The sequence below is a fragment of the Netta rufina genome (genome assembly GCF_964035555.1).
Source record: "Netta rufina genome assembly, chromosome: 2".
NCBI classification, from domain to species: Eukaryota; Metazoa; Chordata; class Aves; order Anseriformes; family Anatidae; genus Netta; species Netta rufina.
Window position 1 is genome coordinate 51816791 of NC_140124.1, and position 26034 is coordinate 51842824.

The following is a 26034-nucleotide window of genomic DNA, read 5'->3' on the forward strand; positions in this document are numbered from 1 at the left end:
TGAGGAACACAGCAACTTCCTTGCCTCCATCTGCACTGACAGATGGGCTTCCAAGTCTCTCATTTCCCTCAACCCATAGATGAAGGCTGGGGGAGCAAAGTCCCACCCGCTCTAAGTGATGAGCAGGTTTGAGTCCACCAGATGAATCTAAGGAGGTACAAGTCTATGGGACCCAAAGACATGCATCCCAGGATCCTGAGGGAACTGGCTGATGGAGTTGCCAAACCTCTCTCCATCATAGCTGAAAAGTCCTGGCAGTCGGGCGATGTCCCTAGTGAATGGAAAAATGGAAACATCATGCCCCTACTCTTCAACAATTAAAACAAAGAATTGAACAAAGAGTACTGCTCTTCGACAATTAAAACAATAAGGAGAAATTTCTTCTTAGACAGAGCAGTCAGGCATTGGAACGGGTTGCCCAGGGAAGTGCTGGAGTCACTGTCCCTGGGGGTGTTCAAGGAAAGGTTGGACCTGGTGCGTAGGGACATGGCTTAGTGGGTGACATTGGTAGGGTAGGATGATGGTTGAAGCAGGTGATCCTGAAGGGCTTTTCCAACCTTAATTTTTCAATTCTTCTATGATTCTGTATGGCTTAATCAGGCAAGCACTGATACTGGATATGATACTCCCTACCTGTAAGTAGTTCACATAGGTACACTTGCATGCGTAAGCCCTTAAAAATATTAATTCTTGAAGGCATTGATTAGGGGCTTTAATACAAATGACCTTTGCTGAATGTTATTTTGGCTATTTGAAATGTGAATACCCCTTTTCTGTCTTTTCTGATTCTGTGAGAATTTATGTGCTGTGTAGTAGTCAGACCCAATGGCTCTTTGCTTCAAAATCGATCTCATTTTAAGTGACAGGTACAGATGAATTTGAGACAACTTTCCAGATTTTTCACTGACATCGTAATGTGTTGACCAGCATCACCGTTCGTTTTGCAGTGGAACCTCCTGTCCTCCCGTTAGCAAAGCAGTAACAAACAGCTGTCTGAAACTGCTGAAGAAAATCTGCAAAACTTTGCTGAAGAAATCTGAGTCAAAGCCCTGTACCTTTTCTTTACTTAGCTTCCAAAAAACATGAGAACAGGTCTTTTGCTTAGCTTTTTAATAGTCATTAACGTTCAGAGCATGGTTCTTGCTAACCTAGAAATGACCTAAGTAATTCTTAACTAGGGTAATGTGCACACTTGCAGTGGCTCTGAATACAGTAGTACCAGGACCTAGCACTTCCTGGCCAACTCTTTTTCCCAACTCCCCTTTTTACATTTGTGAATTAAAATTCTCATCATGAATATGCAGTGAGTACCTACTCCAATTCATATACTTACTTTTACTCTGAACTCTCAATTGTGAAAGATCTGGACTTTATTACTCGTAGCTCTGTCTGTTACTTGACTGTTTCCATAGCCATAAAATAAAACTTTCAAGCTTTGTTCCAACTGTAGCACTGCTTAGATTGAAAATACAGTGCAATGTCCAACACTGTAATAATGGAGCTGGAAAAGAAAACAACACAACTGTTGGTCTATCTCCACTCATAGTTTCTAGTGTGGAGGCTATTGCCCTAGCATGGCAGGTTCTTGGCGGGTTCCTTTTATCTAGCTGTTTCTTTTAGATGCTAGAATGAAGTGTGAGGTACACAGTCTTGCAAAAATAGGATAATTGTAAGGTTTGTTTCTTGGTTCCCTCCATAACTTGAAAATGCAGAAGAATTTTGGGTCTAGCTGTTAGACCTGGTGAATAGCAGTGTGGACTTACGTCTGCTTGTGGTTGAACACCAACCAGTGCATTAGCTGGTAGGTAGGTGTATCCTGTCTTTCATGGTTTTCCCATTTTGCTTACCTATTTAAAATGCTTTAAGCTTCCTGGTTCAGTGGCTATGGAATTGACATCAGAGTAATAGTAAATTAGAAATAGTAGCCCAGAGAGTCACAGAGATATTCCTGAAATGCTTAGAAGGTTCATGAAATCTTAGTGGAGATACAGGTAGCAATTTTAAATGTTGAGCTTCAAATGAAAAACACTTGGCTTTTTGCATTAAACTCTTGCCTTGTGATGTTAAAACACCCAATATATTTTCCAAAAATATTTAAAACTAATTCACAGAGGATGCCTGTAGTTTGAAAAGGTCTGTTTCTGTGTCACAGATCTCTCTTTGATCAAATATGTTATGATAATTGTTTTGAAATAAGTTGATAAGGGTTTTGACTTTTGTTTTTGAGTATTCTCCCCCAAATTAAAAAGGCATTTTCAATGCCCAGTTTGAGTATCAGCCATGGAGTCTGAGGCTTTAGCATCAGCAGAACTTCTGATACCTTTGGTGTTCATATTGACAGGGGTTTTCTTACCTTCTTCAGAGAACTGGGTCTGAAGAAGTAAAAAATTAAGGAGTATGCAGAGTAATCAGTTTTTTCTTATATCAAAAGAAAAATGACTACCCCTATATTTGTTTTGAAGGAAGAATAATCAGCGAAGATGGGAGGAGGAAGGAAACACCTTCTTAGATGAGCTTAACGGGATTTTTTATTCTTTGTCCTAGCATAGGTTCTCTGTACTGACCCCAGGTGAGTTTGCGTGCTGTTCTTAGGACTGCATGTCCTGCAGCTTCCTGCACTGGAGGACAGGAAAATAGAAGCTAGCATCTTTATTTAATTAAAAAAAAAAAAAAGAAAAAAAAAAAAAGATTAAATAGGTCTTACTACTCACTTAGGACTCTGCCCTACACCTGTTTTAATGGAGAAGAGAGTTTTTCTGCAGTCGCTATACATGTTATACAGGTGTTGCATGCCCCAACAGCTCCCACTTTTTTGCCTGAGTTTTATTTATTTATTTTTAAAGTAATCTTGTTACTTTATTCTCTTAGAAGGAATGGACAATTTTCCAGGAAGGATTTTATAAATAGACTGTCTTTGCCTGGGCTTTTTATGTGCGATGTGAAAACATACTAAAATCCTATATTTACATTTGTTTTATTTTGAGACAGATTTTTTGTCTTCCTCTTTCATAACCATTTTGGAACTTTTTAGGATCAGTTTGACCTTTTTATTTATTTATTTTTTTAATTTTTTTACCCTTTTAAAGGAATCCAGATAATTGCTCTTCTATGAGAAGTGGCTGTAAGGACATATTTTAGTTTGTCTCTTTACAAATCAGTGTTTATATTATTATGAGTCATTGAATAGTCATGATTCGCTGCCTTAACTGAGGGGAAAATGTGTAGGACAATAGATTAAATCGGCCTACAGTAGTCCTGTATTGACCCTTTATGTCATTACACATGAGCGTGTGTGTCTGGGCAGCCTCTCTGAACCGGGCTGTGAGATCCACCGCAGATAATAGTTTGTTTCGAGGGGGAAGAATAGGCCTGCTACATTTGGATCCTTACAATTAGGTCTTCATTTGCAACTTACCTGCTTGCAGTTTGATTGTAGAGAGATTAGGTATTGTTACCCAGTCCCAGGAGGGAAATTTCCACAGAAGAAGAGGAACAGGAGAAGAGAGACTCTGCTTCTTGGGCTGTAAAAGTTACGAAACAGGTTGGAACATTCCTGTTCTTTATGCTCAGTTGTGAAGCAAGATGAACAAATGCACAGAAGTCATTTGAAATGCACCCTATTTATGTGAGGTCTGAAGATAAGGGAAAGCAAAGGATGCATTTTGTTCACAGTTCAGTAGCAAAACTACATCTTTGACTAACAGCAGGGAACGTCCTGACTCATGGAGTTGTCTCTGTCTATTTATACTGCAGTAAATGACTCAATCCTCCCTGTTAGGTTATTGTTATGGGGTGGGGCTTTTTGTTTTTTGGTTTTCCTCTTTAGAAGGAAATTCCAGAACTCATTTCACTCCTGTGGACTAAGCATTGTCTCACTGTCAGGTCTTCTCTCAGACCTTGCATTGGGTGTATGGTGCATATAATTAGGAGAAAGGGAGGGGGCAAAGTTGCTGTGCTTACCTGACATTTTATCCGGATATTTTACCCTGATATTTTATCCCGAAATACTTGCAGCAACAGACATTTCAGGAAGAGTTTGGTTACAGTACATGCGTAGGTTAGATCGTACAGTAATTCTGCAATAGCAGGGAATCCAAGAGGTTCTGCATTCCTGAAACCAGAAGGAAAAGATCCATAACCATCTCCCCCACTTCAGGGTTTGTTTCAGGATGTTTTGCATTTCTGCTAGGAGATCCCATGGCTCTTACTCTATACTGACCTGCAGCATTGTTTGTCTCGCTAAGGAGATCAGCAGTTGGTAGACTAGGCATGGGAAAGCTGGGCCCAAGCAAAGTGTTCATAAAGATGTGCTTCCTTCCCACCCCACTTGGGAACCTAAAAGAGCACACACACACACAGATTTTCTATCGATAGCTCATCCATTTCTGGCTTACCATGGTACAATGGGGCAAATACACTGCAGCTTACGGTGTGTTTGGCCAATATAAAACTGCCAAATGCCAGTGCTCAGTGTCTGTACTGTAATTTTCTCAGATGTGCAGGAAAAGCAACTTAGATAAAATTACAGCGTGTAAGTGTTTTTACAGGACACCGGTCCAGGTCTACAAGTGCACTGAACACATTGAATCTCGTTCTGTTTCTACCTAGCTGGAACCTTTGACTGACATGCTAGCAAGTCTTTTTATTAAAGCAGGCATTCCCGTAGCTTGTCTAACAGAATTAGATTTTCTTTTTTTGTTTTGTTTAACTTCCACTGCTGAGCTGTAGTACTGTTCTCGTAGATTAGGCAGGTCATCTGATACTATTTAGGCTCTGTACCCAGGCTCATCTGATACTTAAGGCTCTGATGCTGTCCTTCTTTGAGCATTAAAAGTCCAAGTCATGGTAAAACTTCTGTGCATCTTGTGTTGATGTCTGCTAAACAGTCATCTCACTGGGTTCTGCACGTTGAGTTCCTTGTGGTGCTGTTTGGTTGCAGTTGGCAGAAACTTCGGTCAGCCTTAGCTTTTCGGTCATTGGCTGTGTCTTCAAGCCTAGAGGAAAGGAGACATCTTCCAGATGTGAATACCTACTCTTACGGAAACCTCCTTGTCACAAATTGGGGGAAATCCCTTTTTCCCTTTCCCTTTCCCTTTCCGCATAAAGATCTATGTACCAGAAAATATATTTTTCCTTAGTAAGATACTCTTGATGTTTGACAGGTTTATCCAGAATACAACTTCACATTCAGGGATTTGAGCATGTTCAGTCCAATTTTAACTCCTTCTGTATTTAGACTTCTCATAATATTAATAACAAAAGTTGTACTTGAAGAAATGTGAAGTATTTTGTTTGTTTGTTTTTACACACATGGACAGCAACATTTAACATATTTTTTTGCAGACTTGCTCTTTGATGTAGGCTAGAGCTAAAGTTAGTGATACAGTCCTGGAGAGGAAGCACATCCTCTATTTCTAAATAGTGTTACTGCTCTTTTTTTTTTTTTCTTTATTTTTATGGTACCCAACTAAGCATCCAATAGATGGACCAAATTTTCATTATTTGTTCATACAAACTTACCTATTTTAAGAGATGGAGGGCACAGACCGAGTGCACTGCTTTCCCTGTGCTTGTTGGTGCTGTGACAGCAGAGCTTCATGTGCCAGTCTGCTGGCAGCAAAGATGGCCTTGTCCCCTGAAGCTCCTGGAAGAGGGGGTTAATTTCTAGACCAGGATAAGCTGGATACTTCCCCTTGCTTTTAAAACAGCAAGTGGGAGGACGTGTGTGTTCTGGGTCTGGCTGGGATGGAGTTACTGTCTTCACAGCAGCCCGTCTGGTGCTGTGGTTCAGATGTGTGACTCAGTGTTGGTAGCACACCAGCCTTCGGGCTAGTGCCAGGCGGTGCTCGCACAGCTCCCAGGCTTTCCCCGTTTCTTCCTCTGCCCACAGCGAGGAGGCTGGGGTGGACGAGAAGCTGGGAGGGGACAGAGCCAGGACAGCTGATCCTGGGTGACCAAAGGGACATCCCATACCGTGTGGCATTCATGCTCAGCAATAAAAATGTAGCGGGGAGTGGTCTGCCAAAGTAGCTGTTGCTTGAAGACTGCCTGAGCATCAATCTGCTCGTGGGAGGTGCTGAGAGATTGCCTTTGCATTGCTTGCTGTGTTTTTTCTTTCCTTCACTTATTCAGCAGGCTACCTGGATGCATGAGCTTTCACACTTGTTCACTTCCCATTTTCTCCCCTGTCCTGCAGAAGGGAGGGCAGTGAGCAAGGGGCTGCGTGGGGCTCAGCTGCTGGCTGGCATCAACCCAGCAGATGTTTCCCAGGTAGCTTTCAGGCTGTTCAGCTGCTACAGCTAGTGACATAACGGAGTAACAGCCGCACCGGAGCAGAACACGTTTTACCTTTCTGCTGTAGGCATGCATTCCTCACGTGCTATCACAGTTGTGGAGCTCTTTGCTACAGGCACAGAAGCAGCATGATGTTTACAGGTCCACAGGCTTGCTGCTGAGCTGCTACCAGTGTTCTCGAGTAAGATTCTTTTTCTTTCCCTTCATATCTGGTTCTTCAAATGCTGTGTTTTTTCCCAGCTGAAACCAACCGCTGTCCTTGAGCCTAATACCTCAGGTTTGCATTATACTTTGTTTATCTCCCCACTTGGTGTCCTCTGCATTCAGATCACGTGGTGCTATCTTTTATTACACAGCCTGAATGTGAACAATTAGTTGTTGGAAGCATGTGGCAACTGCCTTGTCTTTCTGTCTTCTTGTCCTTGTCTTTGTGCACAACAACTGGGGGCAGCAGTTACAGAGGTTGACTTTACTCTGGAGCTCAGTGCTGGAATTAAATTATTATTATTAGTCGTAGTGGTAGAGAAATAATAGCCTGGCCATGTGTAATAGCCTCACACAGGGCTGGCATTTACTCAGTATGTGGTGTAGAGTCTGAAGAGGATTTTAGTAATGAAAATTTAAGTGGGGATAATTGTCATGTACTTTCAAATAGGGACTCTAGTAAACCTGCCTCTCTTCCATGTTTTCCATATAGTAGGTTGGATTCATGAACAGTAGGAAAACTTTTAAAACTGACTCGCGTGCACTCTTTAAAACTATTTCATGCTTTGGTGGTATTATAATACACACTTTTTTTTTTAAGCAGTGTGGATAATACATGTAGAAAAAGTATAACTGCAACTCTTAAGATTTCCAGAAAGTATTCCTGCTGGTGAAGTCTTCTACGATTCTGATTCAGGATCTACAGAAACAATAGAGCTTGTCTGCAATTAAGCAGTTGTGGCTTTATACTGCTTTGAGAGATGTCTTGTAGCCTGAATTTTTCATTCTTCTTTTCATGTGCTTCTACAGGTGTTTGCCTTTGATCACTGCTTCTGGTCCATGGATGAATCAAACACCACAAAATATGCAGGTAAACTATTCTCTATACATTCAACAGTGTAAATAATTGGAGAACATATGAGAGTTTGATCTTTTGTCCTCTGGCTTTTTTTTTTAATGTTTTGTGCTGTGATGCTCGAGTGACTTCTTTGCAAAAGCAGACCTTCCATTTTTACAGGGGTTTAGTCATGTGCGTGCAAGCTCCCAGGTTAAGAAGGAATGCAAGCTTTAAGGTGCCCAGTACACTGCTTGGGAGGGGTGCTTTGCTTTACGTATAAGCTCTAGTGTTCTTTTTTTCATCCCCTGCAAGAGCCTCTTGTGAGAATTCATTCTGCCACTCAGGATGAAATTGCAGCTCTGTTCCTGGGTATATATGTTCTCCTCGGTGCAATGATTTCAGATCTTTCCAGACATTCATATTTTGATTGTTCAGATCCCTGATGTTTTTGAGTGATCACCCTTGTGATACCTTCCTCCCAAAAGCTGGATATTCCAGACCAGATTATCATCCCAGTGGTTGATTTTCTCATAGCTGGATTAGTGTATCAATATTAATATTTTGTAATATAACCTATTCTGGTAGTTACGGCCTTGAACACTGGGATTTCAAGGTTGTGGTTCAAAGAAAGAAAAAAATAGTACTCTATTAAGATACTTATATTATGAAATTTTGTGATCTGAAAGAAGTTTTGAAGGTTGATAGGGTTAATTAGCTCAAAGCTTGAGATCAGTGGTCTAATAAATTAATTGTCACATACCCGTGTTTTAGAATAAATCTGTGCAGCACTCATAGTTCAGACTGGGAGATTCGTGGAGCATGCGGCAGCTCTTTTTGTGCCTGCATGCCTAGATTGCCTTTTAAAGGAAGGAGGTAATGATACACACCCAGATCTTGGCTTCATGTGCCTTAAGTGTGCAGGTGGGAGCTGCACCTTTTGGGTGCATCGCAGTGCTAACCTGCTCCAAGAGAAGCGAGACCAGAGGAACACCTCTAACAAGTTAAACTTGTTTCTGTCATGGTTTAAGCCATCTCCAGGTGAATTGGATGGGATTCCAGGTGAACCTATTTTTAATTTGAATCAAAACTGGATTTCTCTCACCTCGTTCAGAAGTTGTCATTGAATTCGTCTTGACTGAGAACTGAAGCTTTATTATCTATATGCAGATGAGCCCCTTGTTGGACAGGAGCCTAGAATGCTGCTACTTCTCTTGTATTTTCTCACCATTCACAAAATCATGTCGTTCTGCCCATTCAGATAATGTTCCTGTCCAAAAAAGAAAACAATTTTCCTTGTTTATTTCAGAAATATGGTAAGAACGCGAGCTTTGAGATTTGCAAATACAAAACAATGCTTTCACTGTATTTTTGTACGGTCTTGAAGCTATCTTGTGACTTCCAGCCCTCACGTTCTAGAACATAATAAATTTGGCAGAATATCAAAAATAAAAGCAAAAAAATCCGTTTCAGCCCTGTTACTGGGTTGTTGGCTTGTTCTCTTGTTCTTACATGAATGGATCCTATCCAGTACTGCAGCAGCGCTTCTTGTTCTAGAGCCAGCAAACCAAGTGCCAGAGTGGTAGGATTTTAGCTTTTATATGTCTGTAGGATTTAAGTCTCTTAAGTCTCTTTTACACTTTGGCCTAAATTACTGTACTGAAGAAATGCAACTCATTTTGCTCAGGGTTTTCAATAATAACACTGGCTGTTCTCATGGAACAAAGCCCCATTGTTCTAGGCTCCTCGAGGATACATGCTAGGTCCAGATACCGTACCAGAGACTGCTACAGAGCTAGTCTCTGCTATGGTAAAAAAATCTCTGGAAAAAAGCCAGCTTTTGCAGACAAACTAACTTCTTGGTTGAGTACTGGGCTACAGGAGGGGTGGTGATTCAGGAGCTGAGCAGATGCATGGGATGCTTCCTGCCTGGCTTAGCTCTGTATGGATGAGTGAGTTCACTGTCACTGGCAAGAGCAGCGATTAGTTGCACAATTAACAAGAAACATGTCCAAAGCTTGAAATAGCTAAGTCTGGAGTGCTTGTAAATGTGCGTAGTATATGAGTTTCAAGCTTAAGTGAAATTCTTGGGATGAAAAGGTATGCGAGTCAAATTTAATGGCTTGAAAACACCTTTAATCTGCACCACACAAATACAGTGGAAGATGTGACAGTGAAAGGCTTAACAAGAGATTCTCAAGTACGAATCATCACTTCATGTGCAAAACCATGGCATAGTTGTTTTGCATTATGTTGAACAGATAAGTATATTATTCTACATGAAAGAATATTGACATAATAATAATTGACACGTGAGATACCAAAGCCCCCACCCAGAGTGGTGTGCACCACAGCCAACGTATGTCTGAATTCTGTGTTGACGTGTAGATACCTCTTTTTTTTCCTTTTTTCTGTCAACAACAACAAAACTTGTACTTTCCTGAAACTGCACATTTCTTACGGGATCCTTAAAGCTATCACACATCAGTACGGGCTGTTTTTGTTTTTCACATTGCTGATTGATCTACAGTATTACCAGCACTTACTATTATTGTTTGCACGTGAGGAAGATTCTTATTTGGGAAAACTTACCACTGTGGGCAATTGGTAATATTTCTCAGGCTCTGGGAGAACAGGACTGACCCTGAGGTGGGATCAGGCATCTTTTTCTCTTACCCTAAATTCATTCTGAGATGTGTGCATCTTTTTGTCTGGAGCTCAGGCTAATTTTGTTGTATTAATTTTTTTGGGAACCCATGTTCAGGAACTATGAGGGTTCTTATTAAAGTTTGAAGCTTCTATTTCCAGCATTCAAAGATGGGGGTTGTTGCTGTGAAGACCTAATGTCATGTATTTAGGTCCTAATTTGTATTCCAATAATTCTACACGGACAAAGAAATAAACCGTCTTTTTTTTTTCCTTCTTTTTAATGATCACAGTTGTGGTTGTTAGCAGCTGTGGTGGTTTTATCCTGATGGGCAGCTGAACTCCTCCACAACCACTCTCAGTTCCCCTCCTCAAAGGAAAAGGGAGAGAAAGTACGATGGAAAGGGCTCAAGGGTTGAGATAAGGACGGGGAGATCGCGCAACAATTATCATTGTGGACAAAAGAGACTTGGCATAGGGAGATTAAAGAAACTTATTGCCTATTACCAACAAACTGGAGAAGTGAGAAACAAAGAAAGCAAACTAAACCTTCTCCTCATCCACCCTCTTCCACATCTGCCTGCTGAGCAATGCCGGGGAGGGGGGAATGGGCCTGTGGTCAGTCCCTAATGCTTCGTCTCTGCTGCTCCTTCCCCATGGGATGCCGTCCTTCCCCAGCTGAGCCTGCGGGGGCTGCCCACAGGCAGCAGCTCTTCAAGCACTGCTCCCACACAGCTCCGTCCCACGGGGTCCATCCATCCCCCAGGAGCAAACTGCTCCAGCACGGGTCCCCCACGGGTCGGCCGCAGCTCCCCCCAGACCCCCTGCTCCTGCATGGGCTCCTCTCCACGGGCTGCAGGGATTTGGTGTTAGTACAGAATGATTTTGACTTGATCTGGAAAAGAGATGACCTTTGCCTTACAGGCTCTATAAAAGGTGTTTTGAGAATAAGGAAAATAGCTTCTTACTACCATTTGTTTCTTGACTTGAATGGGCCAAGAGTCAGTTCATGGATAAGAACACACCTGCTTGCCTTGAAAAGCTCATGGAAACAAATAACAGCAAGACATTTTGGTGGAGGGGAGGACACTGAGAAAATCTCAGAGATGAGAACAAAGAATTCTTTTTACAAGCCTAGACAACAGTGAGAGCCTATTGAAATCTGCAATGAAGTGGATGTTTGAAAAGAAGGAAGGAAACCCTTCAGCTTGGGACAGATTCAGGAGATGGTGTAAATAACTTCAGTAGCACTTAGACAGGTCCATTGCAAGGACCCAACTCTGTATCAACTTGTCCATAAACTTTTCCTAAACTTCCTAATCTGCATCACATTTGGCCTGAAATTTCAGATCTGTGTTTCTGCAGGCTGCGTTGTCCTGAGAGGCTAAACACCTGACTTCAGGCTAAGCTTTAATTTCATTTGAAATCCATATGCTGATTACTGCTCTTCCAGCAGCTGTTTTAAAAGGAGACAAACCACACAATTGGCTTAGAGAATTGTAGTCTCCTGCTCTCTTGAGTGATTGTTGCTTGTGGATTTTGAGCAGACAGGAATGTCTGTCTGTCTGCACTTCTGGCTTACCCGTTTAAACTGTGAAGTAGGAGAATATACTTGAAATCTACCCCTTTCTTACCATTCCTTGGACTTTTTTTTGGAGGAGGCTGCTACATAGCATGTAGGCCTTGATTTTGGGTCACGCCGCTGACATCTGACCAGTACATTTTTGGGGAAACCTGGTTACATGGTACGGGTTCAGCACTTTAGATCAGGCAATTAAAAAAATGTAGACATTGTGACACTTAATTGGAAGCACTTGAGACCCTTTTCTGAATCCAGGGCTTTGAAGACTGCAGTGCTTTGTCAATATTACAATTAGGCTGCAGGAGTTAGGCTGTACCAACTGTTGTGCTTTTATGTTCTTGTTAAGATGAACCATAGTCATCTTTCTTCCAATATTATTTTTTTTTAAAAACTGTTATCTAGCAGAGCTTGTAATAATTCTAGTCTCTGCAAATAAAGTTTTATTTTAACTACTGTATCATGGAACTAATTGCAATTGTGTATTGAAATGTTCCAAGTTAGAGCTTAAGCCATAGAGACATGGATCAGCTTGAATTTTCAGTGTGGTACATAACAAGTTGTTATTTGGTTCCAGTTATTTTCCCTGTATCTGTGAATCAAGGGGTTCAGGAACAGCAGTGAGGTGTCCTAACATTGCAGTCAGAAGCTGGCTGAATGAATCCATGCATCTTGAGGAGAGGCCCGAGACAGATCTCGAGTTCAGATTGGCAAGCTGCTGAGAACAGGAAATACTGGACATCTAAAAACCAGACACTGAAACTAAGTTTTATTTCAGTGCATCTTGATTGTAAGTTAGTCAGTAAAACAGTGGCTCTTAGCAAAGGCTATAAATATTAATGGCCTTTTTTTAAAGGAGATTTTGTTGTTTTCTTCTCTCTCCTCTTTTCTGTCTGGTTACCAGTCACCAGTCTGGTGATCCGAGAATCACAGAATCGTTCAGGTTGGAAAAGACCTCCAAGATCACCTAGCCCAACCTTTAAGCTAGTAATGACAAGTCCACTGCTAAACCATGCTACCAAGTTTCTTGAAGACCTCCAAGGATGCTGACTCAGCTGCTCCCCGGGCAGTCTATTCCAAAGCCACAAAACCCTTTCAGTAAAGAATTTTCACCTAATATCCAACCTAAGCCTTCCCAGGCATAACTTGAGGCCATTTCCATTTCATGCATACATGAGAATATATGCATTTAATTTGTAAAAGTGATTGTCTTCATTTTGCAGATCGTGAGAATGTGTTCGAGGGTACTTCTGCAATGTGTAGGTATCCTTAGGGAAGTTGTCAAATTGGATCTCCCAGTCAGGGCTTCAGGAAACTGGATGAGTAGATTGATTTGGAGGAAGAGAAGAGGGAAGAGCATAGAGATACAAGAGATAAAGTACTTAAATATCTCATTCTGAAAATGATGTATTGTGGTATTCTTGCACGTCAGGGCGTTGATTTGTCTTTCTAAATTCAGGGACTTTTTATCTTACATATTTTCCTAATGTAATTTTTCTAATAGTTCATTCTCATTCAGAGATTCCAGCTGAGAGATTTTCACACAGCTCTGCGATTAGATAGTGTCAGGGTTTTAGTTTAGAGTTATCAGTGATTTAATAGTCACTATTAACATGTACACTGCCATATTTTGCTGTTTTCACTTTGTTTTATAATTTTGCCCTTGAAATACCCATCCATTTCAATAGATAAGAGAAGATGTGAAAAAGTTTAGTAGCTTCAGTGTGATATCCTGAGTGCCCATGGTGCACAGCAGTAGCACACGCACGGCATTGGAAAGTTCCAAGAACTGAGTATGTTAAAATGTAGTTCTCAGAAGAAGATGAGTTTCCTTCAGTCTTCAGGTAGGCCGAAGATACCGTCTAGGCTGTTGAAATCTTTTTTAGAAATGTTGGTTGTCTTGGTTTTTGGGGTTTGTAGGACAATGGCAGTGAATGAAAGGGCTCAGTCCTGAGAGCTAGTGGAAAGGTTCTTGAGGGAGTCTCCTGCTGGAAGGGGCCTTCCAAGAGAGTGAGAGGTACTTCTTTGATCTTTCTTAGATTTTGTTCTACTCTTGGCACCAGGCTTGTAGTTGCACTTGTTGAAATGCACAGATGATGTCCTGTAGCTATGAAGACAGTTACAGCTGTCTGGTGAAAGGGAAGAAGGTTTCCATATTGTCCTGATGTTGCTTTCCAGCTCATCCACCTGTGTTTATCAGGTTTTGATTAGTGAGGCACACCCACAAGGGTGTTGACAGCGTTTCCCACCTTGCAGTGTTGGCAGCAGTGGCGAATGTGCTGTAACTGGAGTCACAGAGCATACGGCGACATGGTCTGAACATTTCCTTACTGCCTGATTCCAGTTTAACAGTCTTGCTCTTCAAATTAAAAGAAGCATTTGCTCTTGAAGCAAGATTATTTAGGCTGTGGCCTGTCAGCAAAGCTTCCCTGTCCTCTAAGGAAAGGGCAGGCAGGAGATCCTGCCCTGTAAGAACTGGCAGCTCGTACACTTGCCCCAGGCTTCCAGAGAGTCTTGGCTGTGCTTTCCCCAGCCTAGTGGTGTGTGTGTCAGACACCTACGGCTTGCCCGTGTTTGGGATGGAAGATGGGAGAGGAGACAAGTTTCAACATCTGGCTTCAGTTGCCTCCGTAAGAGTCTACGTGATCTTATCCAGCTGGAAGGTTGGGCAGCCCTGTCTAAAAGACAGTAGAAATTGGTGTAAGGGAAATCTGGTAACAAAATAGCTGGGGTGAACAAAAGGAAATTTTCCTGTATTGACAAAATCAAATTAGGATTGAGTTAAAAGCCCTGCTCTCTTTTTTAAGCACTAGGTATCTGGGGAACAAAAAAACCTGTAAATTAGCAGAAATATAAATTGCTGTAGTGTAAGATTATTTAGGAAAACCACAATCAGTAGTGTAGACAACAGAACTGCATTATTTTTTTTTAACCTTAAGAGCATATAGACATCATTCTGTATAATGCAAATTTTTTAATCAATCAAGAGGTGATGTTTCATGATGAAAATATCTCCACATCTCACAGATGATATGCCTGTGCCCTCAACAGTGCACTGCATTAGCAGAAGAATAAAATACCTGTAATACCTGTAATTGAAGTTTAAATTCTTCTTTTCTGTGAGTTCATTTAGAACCAAATTTTATTTTATCCCATGGTAGTTTGACAGGTTACTCTAAACCTCACTCTTGGATGGCCTATTTGGCTATGTTTTGCGGCTGAGCTCATAAAAACCTTTTTTGCAAAATAAATAAATAAATAAATAAAAAATCCATCTTTGTCTGTGTTGTTTAAACTTGTTCCTCTTGTGGTATTTAGCAGTAGAAGATTCTGTAGGTCATCTCATGGTTAATGATGACCATGCACAGTTTTGTTACATTTCAGTATCTCTTTTTTCTTGGGAAACATGGAGGAGGTTGTGTTTTATTGCTGGTCAGCAGTGGGCAATAAGTGTTTTTCATCCTCTTCTGACAAGTGGTTTTATTCTACACTCACAAACATTGCAGAATATATGATTTTTGTTCTTTTGTAGAATAGTGTTTGAATAGGAAACATAAAAGGATCAGTATCCCCATCTTTTCAACGTACTGAAGTGTCTTCATCTCTCTTACGCATTCATCTATAAAACTGAAAAAAATTCTTCCTCTAAGTAATTGTTAAGAAAGAAGAACAAGCATTGTTGTAAAACTCAGTCCTTTTTTGTTGGATCATGTCACCAAATTTGTTGTGAATTTTAGTTAGACAGTAGAGATGTTGTGAGGTAGAAAATGGATGTTGGCCATCAGACTTTGCTAGGCAGAAGGGAAAAACATTAAAAAAATCAATCAAACAAAAAACACACACACAATTAGGAAAAAAGATTTGACTGGAACCATGAAATGCCGAACAAACTGTTTTCAAAGTAAACTGGTGCCACTGCTTGACAGGACTGGTGCTTAGGGACATGGTTTAGTGGGTGACATTGGTAGTAGGGTGATGGTTGGACCAGATGATCTTGGAGGGCTTTTCCAACCTTATTGGTTCTATGGTTCTATGCTATATGCTTTCATTCTCCTAATAATTTTACTCAACATCCATCTTTACCTGATTTTGCATTCTTGCTCAGCAAGACAGTAAGTGGCTCCTTGCCTCTTTGATTTCCTAACTTCAAAACATATCCTCAGGAGTTGGTTGGAAGGCATATTTTTATGTATTGTACCCTCTTATTATGCACTTCCACTCATGCATTTTCTTCATTAATCCTTCAGTAGTTTGTTAATGTTCTCTACATTGTTGTTGAACAGTTCTCCATCAACGTAGATATTATTAAATGACAGAATGGTCGTAAGTTGAATGGGAAGTGAATGAATGTGCAAGGAAGGAGATGCAATTATTGCAGAGTACAGCAGCTTGTCCTCTATTTCGAATTCCGCTATTCAGTGTTTTTGAAGTTACTCTGGACGGTGTTAATCCAAGGAGCAGTAGGAACCCTTTGGAATTTTAGAAACCCAATTGGAAAGGTACCCGTGGACCATTTTATATGGCATTGTTGTAATAGAGAGTTCTTAATCTTATTTATGTTAGTGTAAACCATTCTACAAACAGGCATTCCACGGGTTGTTCTGCAGGCATTCTGTGGCCTACCAATTACTCAAGGATCGCAGAAAATAAATATTCTCAAGCAACATGTAAATGTGCAGCTAGATTTATTTATTTTTTTGATGCAGCAAGGTTCTGTTTGGAGAGCTATGGAAGTCTCTGTTGCATCCAACGTACAATTTCTTGTAACTGATAAACAGACAACTGCTAAAACTCAGTTAACTGAGAAGTGTGGCTGTTCACCACTCTTCAGAAAGTCACCAGGCAGGGTATGTAAGTTTAAAACCAAATGCCAGAATATATATATATATATATATATAAATGCTGTCCTTCCTTCAGTTCTGCTTCCTTTGGGTGTATGTACAGATGGTGCAATTCTCAGATCAGAACTCAAGCCAAACAACCCCTGTTCGTGATGTACAATTTCTGAGCTTTCTTATTAAAAAGCAAAAACAACAACAAACCACCACCAACAAAAAACACTACTCCTCTTCTATCTCCTACATGTAAAAGATAGAAGCACATCTATGATCTGCCTGGCATAGAGAGATGATTTTCAGACTATGAATTCTGCAGCTGCTGTTTCAAACTATGGATTTGCCAGTATACGTCCTCAGACAGATCTGCTTAAGTCTCTCAAACTCATAATGTGCCTTTCCTGCCTCAGTGTCTTCAGAGTGCTTCTGTCTGGTTTCCAGCATCCTCTTGATGTGGTGTGAATAACAATGGTTTCTAGTGAAACTTGAGGCCAGCTCCCGAGAGAACGATCCGTATTATTTCTAGCATTGTATTTGTTATATGCCTAATATCCTAGCTCACTGATGTATTTGTTGCAATTCTGTTACAGAGCTCTTTGATACAGTTTGTGATTAAGGAATGCATGCTGGTTGCAAAGTTTACACTTAAATAGTACCAAGTCTTGTTATCTACGTTATTTTCTAAGCATTCAACTTACATGATTCCTTCGAAAAAGTGTTCCCTTCACATGAAAATGAGCAGTATTTTTAAACACAGAGGTAGCTGTTGCACCAGTTTCAGGCAACGGTTTTGAACTTCATTCACTCAGTTATATATGAAATCATTTGTTCCTTAATCCACGTGATAGTAAAAATAATCTCAAAAACTTTTTTTTCTTGTTTTCCATAAAGTTTAATCTGTCATTTTGTGTAAAATAAACTTACAAAATAATTATTTTTTAGGTCAGGAAGTGGTGTTCAAGTGCCTTGGAGAAGGAATTCTTGAAAAGGCCTTTCAGGGATATAATGCTTGTATTTTTGCCTATGGACAGACAGGTAAGAGTCACGTTTGCTGAAGAAAGGGAATGCTTCTTGTGCACATGTATGAAGTAGGAAGAGCACAACATAAATATTAAACTAGATAGTATTTAAAATTATATGTAGATATATAATGTTTAATGTCAAACATTTTTATCAGGATGCTGTTTTCTGTTTAATTTTAGTGATTTGTATTTGCTTCACTTCTTTGGAGATTCATGTCCCATTTAAATGCACAGCAACTTTAGCCAGTGTCACAACAACTAACCAGTGCCAGTGTTAATGCAGCCCTGTAAATATGCTCATCGCTGCTACCTCTTGGGACTGTTTTGGAAGCCTGAAAGGAGTGCTTCATACCCAAGGCTCATTCAATTGTGCGTGTGTGTGGGTTATAAGAGACTGTTAAGATCATTTCTCTTCTTGTTTACTTTTATCCTGTAGTGCAAAGAGCAAGCATTCTGTCTGGAATAGCATGTTGTGTTGTTCTGATATGTACTTCTGGAGAAATAAAAAGAGAATTAAAACGTGCTTCATGAACAACTGAGTAGCTCAGAAACTGCATTCTAAAGCATTTTCTTTTCCTTTCTTCCTTTAGGTTCAGGAAAATCCTTTTCAATGATGGGCAATGCAGAGCAGCTGGGTCTGATCCCACGGCTCTGTTGTGCTTTATTTCAGAGAATCTCTGTGGAAGAAAATGAATCTCATACTTTTAAAGTTGAAGTGTCCTATATGGAAATCTACAATGAGAAAGTCAGAGATCTACTTGACCCAAAAGGGTTAGTAGCTTCACCCTCGCTCACCACCTTCCTTTTTTTTTTTTTGTTTGAAACTGAAAAGTGAAAATCAGTTCTGGAAGTCCTTGAGAAGGTTTTTCAGAATGTATGTTTAAGCAGCTCCTTTAGAAAGGATCAGATACCAAACATCAGAAAGAAGAGAATATCCATGTAAAACTTGTCTATGAAGTAGTATCCAGTATGTATTGATTTAAATTCAGCACCAAAATGTATGCAAACAAAGACTATGCAAAGTAGCTTAACACCAGGAAGCAAATGCTGAGGTATTTTTGCAATGATATCCAGACCTTGCTCAAGTAAAAAAGTTAATTAATTTTCACAAAGAGTGCAAAACTTATTTACAACTTGGTTTTCCTGGTTTAAAAGTTGGGCTTCTGGAATGGGAAGGTGCAACATCTCAGAATATACTCGTGGCACTCTTTAGTACTTCTGTTTTGCTTGCTCAGAAATACTGGCTGGGCTCTCTGGTGTGAAGATTTCTAGATAAGAGATATCTTGATTTTTTTTTTAGTCTGAGCATTTATATGTGTGTCATTTTTTTATTCTTAAGCATAATTGCATTCGGTAAAGAAGAATGCAAGTTAGCTGAAAGATAGATTTTACATGTAGTCGGTTTATTACATTAAAGTGTGGAAAATGTATGAAGAATTGAATCTTCAGCAAATTTCTGGGGGTGATTTTTTGTTTCCCTTTTTGTCAGTATTCTTTCTGCCAAATAAGGCATTTCAGATTTTAATCCAGCCACAAATACTGTGGTGGGAGGATGCTCTGAAAATAATTCATGTATACTTATTGAAACCAGTTAGATTAATTTGAGCCTTTCTTATTAATTAAGTTAAATCTTTCTGGAAGACATTTTTCTTCTCATTATTAATTGAAAAACAAAAGAAAATATTACATGAAAGGAAAAAAATCTTATACATAGTAGAAGTAAATTTATGTCTTTTAGCTGGAATAAAGTTCACAGTAGTGGATTGTGTATAAAGGCTATTTTATTCCACAGGAGTCGGCAGTCACTTAAGGTTCGAGAGCACAAAGTGTTGGGACCATATGTAGATGGCTTGTCTCAGCTGGCTGTTACAAACTTTGAGGTAAATCTAAACCCATTAAAGGTGTCTAAACAACATACACCTAAGCAGTAGGAATCTTACCAGAGATACACTAGTATCCATCCAGAGGTTTAATTTCTAGAGTGTTTACAGTCTCTGACAATCACAAAGATCTCCTGTAATGCTTCCACAAAGATCTCCTGTAATGCTTCCACAAGTATTTATTTAATGTAGAAGCTTTGGGTTCACTGTTATGTAGGTTAAAAATATGAAAGTGGTATCTCTATATTTTGCAGTTGTCAATTTTTATAATACATCATGTTTTCTTGCTACAGGAAATGTGAGGCTTCCAGAATAAGAATACTAAGAATACCAGCATGAATTCCTTTGATGTTGTTGTTGAATACAGCCTCTTACTTTATACAAGTGTATTGGATGAGAATGTGCAGCATGCCTTATATAATTAATCATTTAAATCACGACAGCATCTGAGCGCAGTTGAGTTACCAGAATGCATTCAAAGAAATCGGTATTGTAGAATCCAATGGACTTCTACAATGGAATTAATTAAAGCAGTGCAGTTGTATAAATTGCATAGCCCTTTTTATGAGGAAGCTGCTGTAGGAAACGTTTTTTTGTGGTTGTTTTGTTTTTAAACCATTCTTTGTGTAGTATTGTGTGGAAAGTAATTTGCTTTTGATGGGGATTTTTATTTCTCTGAAGCATCTGTGCATATTATATGTGTGCAGATCTGTGCAGATATATAACTGCTTTTGCAGTTTGTACAGTAAATTGTGTACTTTGAAAGTACATCTTTTTCAAATTCTTGGAAATTTTCATACCTACTTTGTGGCTGATGACCTATGCAACTGTGTTGGAGACTCAGTAAGCACATATATCAGACTCCACATAATCGTCTTTATTTTCACATGTGTAGAAAGGTACACATTCCAAGTGAGGTAACCCTTTGGTCCAATTCAATGAATACAGTATTAGTACAGTTCAGTAAAGAAAAGCATTTGTGTTTAGTTCTGTAAGTAGATCTTGTTGGCTTGATTACTGGCATTAAACAGTATGATTTGCAATGTGGATATTGCCAGCGTATTCCAGCAGCAGATAAGGAGAATGGGCATTGAATATTGTTGCTGGGCTTTTAAGTGCAGCACTTAAAATAGAGTTGAGACTTAATGCCATTCTGTGGAATTACATCCCCTCTCTGCCATTGCATCTCAAAACATAAAAAGAATTTTCTCATTACTTCTACCCTCCCTTCTTCTCTCCCACACATACACACCCTTCCATCTAGATGGGTATTTTATTCAGCAAGCTCAGAACTTTGCTTTATCCTGGCATCATTTTCTACTCTTTTTGCTCTAGGATATTGAGTCACTGATGTCGGAGGGAAACAAATCACGAACAGTTGCTGCAACCAACATGAATGAAGAAAGCAGCCGTTCTCATGCTGTATTCAATATTATAGTGACTCAGACACTTTATGACCTGCATTCTGGTGTATGTATTTCTGATGGTTAATTTACAAAGTTGTAGTGAATTCTTCTTCTTTATTCTGTTCAGCCACTGAATGTTCTCAGTTTGTTTTGAGCAGCAATCAATTAAAAGAAGCAGCTTCTCCATTGCTATCCAGCTGCATGCTTTTGTAGATGTATCACTAGTATCAATATGGGCTAAAGCTCTAAAGACATACATGGCATACCATTTTAATGCTGAAGGTGCCTCAACTCTCACAATTGTTTAACCTGCTGAAGTGCCGCCGTGTCTCAGAGTTGAGTTGCTATATGATATTGTAGTATCTCTGCATTTGACCTGAAGTGGAGAGAAGAACATGTTAGCTCTCTTGATTTGTTCATCTTTTATGTCAAGACTTTAGCATGACTCACCATTTTTTGTTTGGTATGCATACATGATTTGTTTAGCTCTGCTGCTGCCTTTCATGCCGTGGGGTCTGGTAATCAGAGTAACATTGGTGAGAACATAAGATTGAGAGAACACTGGAAGAGGGAGGAAGCACACCAGATACAGCAAAAAGTTGGATCACTTCAAGATTATATTGCTGCTGTTAAACCTGTCTTTGGTGTTAACTGTTGCTGACGTTAATATGTTTTAATGACCTACTGTGTCAGTGAAGTTACTGACATTACCACATGGCTGATTCACCTTCATTAGTGGTTCAGCCCTTTAGTATAGTGTATGAGTGACTCTTAAAAGACTAAGAACTGTGAGAATTACTTCTCTCATATCTTGAATTTGATAGCTTGACCCACGTTATTATGGACAGCAGTGTAATTACGCTAATATCAGACACATAAGCATTTTGTGCTCAGGTTTCTTATCTGTTTTTCTCCCCCGTTTGATTTGCACAGAATTCTGGAGAGAAGGTCAGCAAGGTCAGCTTGGTGGATTTGGCTGGTAGTGAGAGAGTGTCCAAAACAGGAGCTGCAGGAGAACGTCTGAAGGAAGGCAGCAACATAAACAAGTAAGACATTGGTGTACACAGGTTGCAAACCTTAATCTTGTCAGAACAACCACTGTTTCCTTGGCCTCCTGTCTCGGTGTGCTTGTCGCAAGTCGGTTCAAACGATATGCCTAGCCAGGAGCAGTTAATATATCTCTTTCAGTTGCTCCGTACTGAACACCATGTGTTTTGTTACATTGGCATAGGGATCCTGATTCATACTTGACTCAGATGAGAGGTATATGAGTATTATCTGGAAAAAGTGACAGCAGCACTCTTTAATTAGGCATATACCTTTTGTGATTCATTTATACACCCTGTCCCCAGGCTTCTGTGTTTGTCTCATCGTATGCTCAAGGAATGCAAAGTTGCAGAGTTGAATGGCTTTGTTCCAACATGCATTAAAATATGTAAGAGTATAATTCACAGTTTAAGAAAATCGGACCAGAATGAAGCTATTTAAGTTTAACATTGCCTTGGGCATTTGTACTCAAGCTATGACAAGTTTCAAGGCACTTTTTTTTTTTAACTGTAGTTACTGTGTTGTTACCCAAAAGCAAGAATATAGCACAGAATCGCTACTTTCATAAACACGCTAATTTTTTCCTGAGAATAAAACAAAAATAAACAACAAAAAACAGTTCAACTGTAACATTAAAAGCTACACATTTTGCATCATTTTAAAATTAAAATTGAAGAAGTGTTGGTATTTTAATCTAACAATGACAGCAAAAAGTGTGTTTGAACTGCATTCATGCTTTAAAATGATTTTCAGTTTCCCTGTTTTAGAGTTTGAACATGCTTGCTTTTTATAGCATAATTTATAATATATTATGTATTTAATGCATCAGATCAGTAGCTACATTCTTGTAAATCAAAATTATATGGTCCTGTTTGTCTAATGGCAGGTATTGAACCCTTACCCTGCGGGTTACTAGTTAAAGTCAGATTGATTTTACTAGAAATTGTATTTGTCTTTTGCATAAACAAAGGCAAAATTGAATGTTTCCTGTTAATTCTTGGGGAAAAAATCAAATGCCAACTTTCCCAACAGCTATTAAGAAACTCTAAATGTAGTTTTAGATACTGAAATACTTCTTTGTTTAATTGTTATTATTTTTTTCTAATAGGATGTTTACTCGTTGGTAAGCTTCTAAGGCAGTAATGCAGTGAGGGAAAGTTGTTTTGCCCATGCTGCAGATGCAAGCACCAGATCTCTCTATAAAAGATATTTTAAAAAGATAGGTTGACAGCTCTACTTTTTTCCATCAATTAAGTTCTTATATGGTATAAACCTGTATTACCTCAACCCATTTTAAAAGCATTCTGTGTGTGAAATCTCTTTTGGAACTGGTAGGCAAAAGAGAATTCTTAGTGCCGTGTCTTTTATTAGACTTCTGCTGTTACTTGGAACTTTAATGAAGTCTGACTTCTGCTGGAAGCCTCAAAATTGCTATGCATGTTTTATCAGCCTGGTTCTTCACAGAACATTGTGCACGATCTTCTTTTGGGTAATGTGTATGATGTACCGTACTTAATAGGGAAGGGCAATAATCTTTTATGGAGTAATATAGGATGCTTAAACCATATACCCTGCTGTGTCAGCTCCTGGTTTTTCATTTTTATTCTTTTATAAAAATGCAGTAACTTGGATTGGTAGCATGCACTGTATTTAATGAGATCAAAACCAGAGCTGCTATAATTACCTGGCAAATAAATCTGCCGCTTGTACTACATTTTGTTGCCTTGAAGAAGAATGGGCAAATAACATACCTGTTTCTGTATTTACAAGTCAGGAAAAATGTGCGCTCAGCTGTGCATACCAAAACCCCGTAGCGTGACATTCAGCTAGTCTCTGCAGGTTTCTCTGCTGCTTGTTTCTTCATGAAGCCAATTGAAGACCGAAGTAGCTGCTGCCCATGGCTTGCCCTGCTGCAAACTCTTTGGTATCTTGGGACAGCACGTTGCAGAGGGGAAGTGGTGGATTGCTCTCCCGCTTACTGAAACAGCTGAGAGTTGTGATTTTGTTAATGGCTCTGTAAAGCTGCAATAAGGATAACTTCTCTTTTTTCTCAGGGCTGATACGAAGTTGCCTTGGGTCATGAAGGTGGTGCTGGCTGTCCGCTCTTTATTATTGAGGTCCTTGGGGGACTTGCCATAACTCATAAGAAAGCTGGATGTGCTTGTTGCTCCACAGGATGTGTTGGGTTTCTGTACTGAGTGTAGAAACACAGGTGCTTAATAGCTTTGTGGTGTAGTTGAAGAATTTCTAAAGTATGATAGCAGGAGAAAACAGAGTAAGCAAGCTGTATATTTGTGTCTAAGAAAAAATAAATTGTGCAAACAGTTTGTAATTTTAACTGATTAGTAAAATCATAGCTATTGGCATTTAAAATTGAGAATGCCAAAAGAACTCTTTAAAGGGTAGTGGTGGGGTGGGAGGGAATGGATTGGGACAGGACTGGCTCCAAGCTGTTTTTAGGGAGGGTTTTTATATTCAAAGGGCTAACTAATAGAAAAAAAAAAAAAAAAAAAAAAAGGATTCTGAAAAAAAGGATTCTGTTTGCTGAAGAATTTGGAGGAAAACCATACAGAAGTAGCTTGAATTGCTGTCATTTAGGGACAGTTGTTCCATGTGGTAAGGAAGCACCACCTGCCCTCGAATGCTGCTGACAAGGCAGCATTCACTCCCTGGTTGGGAGCGTACAGGTTTCCAGCCGCACAGGAGCAAAGGTAGCCTGGTCATGCTTGAGGAAAAGGGTCAGGGAGAACAGAAAGTGTGCAGAAATTACACTTTCCCATGGTCTTGCACCATGTAAGCTCTCTGTTTTTTTCTGAACTGCCTCAGTCTTTTGTGTGCTATTTAGTGGCTTAGGCCTTTTGGTTGATTCATTAGGGGTAAGTCGTTTGAGATAGGATCAAAGTAATGACAGATCTCTGATGCATCATCCCGCAGAAAGCAGAGTGGCTGCTGAGTCCTGTAATTATATGGTGCAGCCATTTCTTTTAGGACTTTCCTTATAGTCTTTAAGCAGCTTTGCGTTATGAAATCTCGTGTAGCATACTTAAAGTACTCTCGTTTGGTTTTTACTGCAGATGTTAATGGTCGTAATATAAAATCAGTATTTTGTTATAACTCCGGAGCAGAAATATTATCGCATCATTAAAATCTGTGTCAGTGAACTGTTGCTTATAATTTCCTGTTTATTAAAACAGTGCCTGAAACTAAGAACTGGTGTTGCAGTCCTGTTGGGAAGTAGTTGTCAGCGGTGGGCCTTTCAGGATCCCTGCTCTTTCCATCCTCCTGCCTCTCAAAGTGAAAAACTGTCCTTTTGTCTCCCCCCAGTATTTTGGCTTTGCTTTTCACATTTCATCTTATTTTAGGAGGACAAGAGGAATTGGAGGCAAATAAGCTTGGGTCATGTTTGTGTGTTTTTTTTTTTAGTCTCCGATCTTTTTTTTTTTTTTTTTTTTTTAATTTTATGCTTCTTGAAGGTGGACTTCACTGGGACCGTGTTGTTGCTGCTTTTAAGTTGTTCTGTGGGAGGTTGCCACGGAGCAGCATACAGCAGCATCCCCCTCTTTGCTCTTGCATGTTTAGCATGCCGTCTTCCCAATCTGTGCAGAAGAAAAATCGGAGACAAAACCCAATTCTCCCTCCCCCAAGCCTTGGGGAGTTGTTAGGCTTTTGTTTGGGCAACAAACTAAAACTGACTGTCCTTTTTGCTGTGAATTATTCAGACAGACTTTGGAAAGGTATCCTTCAGGCAGAGTTTCAAAATCGAGGGGTTGCTTGGCACATTGGAGTGACGAGGCTCTTCTCAAGTTTCTTTGCATTTTAATTCTGCTTCCAGCTCTGCACTACCTGCTTACCGTTTTGTTTCCTTGTGTGTGGCAGTGTGAGGTACCTGTGGTGGCATGTAACGGTTCTTGTTGCCTTGCCCTCAGATGTCTCCTTGGAAATATTCTTGCAATATTTTTGTCATTTACAGAACGTTACTGCAGAAGCATTGGTAGTTTCAAACAAGGTTGAGGCCATTTACAAATACAACGCAAACACTGTTTAAATACCAGCTAAAACAGTGCTCCTACTTTGAAAAAACTCTAAAGGATGGAGTGGCTCAGTAGAACCAAGGTTTTATTTAACTATCTAATCGCGATGTAAGGATTTCCCTGGTAGTTATGGCCAATCATCCAGCTACCCTTTATGAGTATGATGGACCAGTATGCTCTTGAGCTTGTGTTGTCAGTTTTACAACCCTGTAGGCATCTGTTTAATGTTCTCAGGCTCCTGAACCAGCTTGTTAC

The 26034-nt window shown here is 39.7% G+C and overlaps 1 protein-coding gene across 4 annotated transcripts in view; it reads left to right on the top strand.

The window, feature by feature from the left end:
* The window catches only part of KIF13A (kinesin family member 13A), a 115655-nt gene that overhangs the window by 45165 nt on the left and 44456 nt on the right, over window positions 1-26034 (top strand). For all 4 annotated transcript variants that reach the window (XM_084281729.1, XM_084281727.1, XM_084281726.1 and 1 more), the window contains exons 4-9: window positions 7309-7369; window positions 17336-17428; window positions 18006-18186; window positions 19208-19295; window positions 20631-20765; window positions 21635-21747. In XM_084281729.1, the coding sequence (XP_084137855.1) occupies window positions 7309-7369; window positions 17336-17428; window positions 18006-18186; window positions 19208-19295; window positions 20631-20765; window positions 21635-21747 (671 nt within the window). The remainder of the gene's footprint in view (window positions 1-7308; window positions 7370-17335; window positions 17429-18005; window positions 18187-19207; window positions 19296-20630; window positions 20766-21634; window positions 21748-26034) is intronic.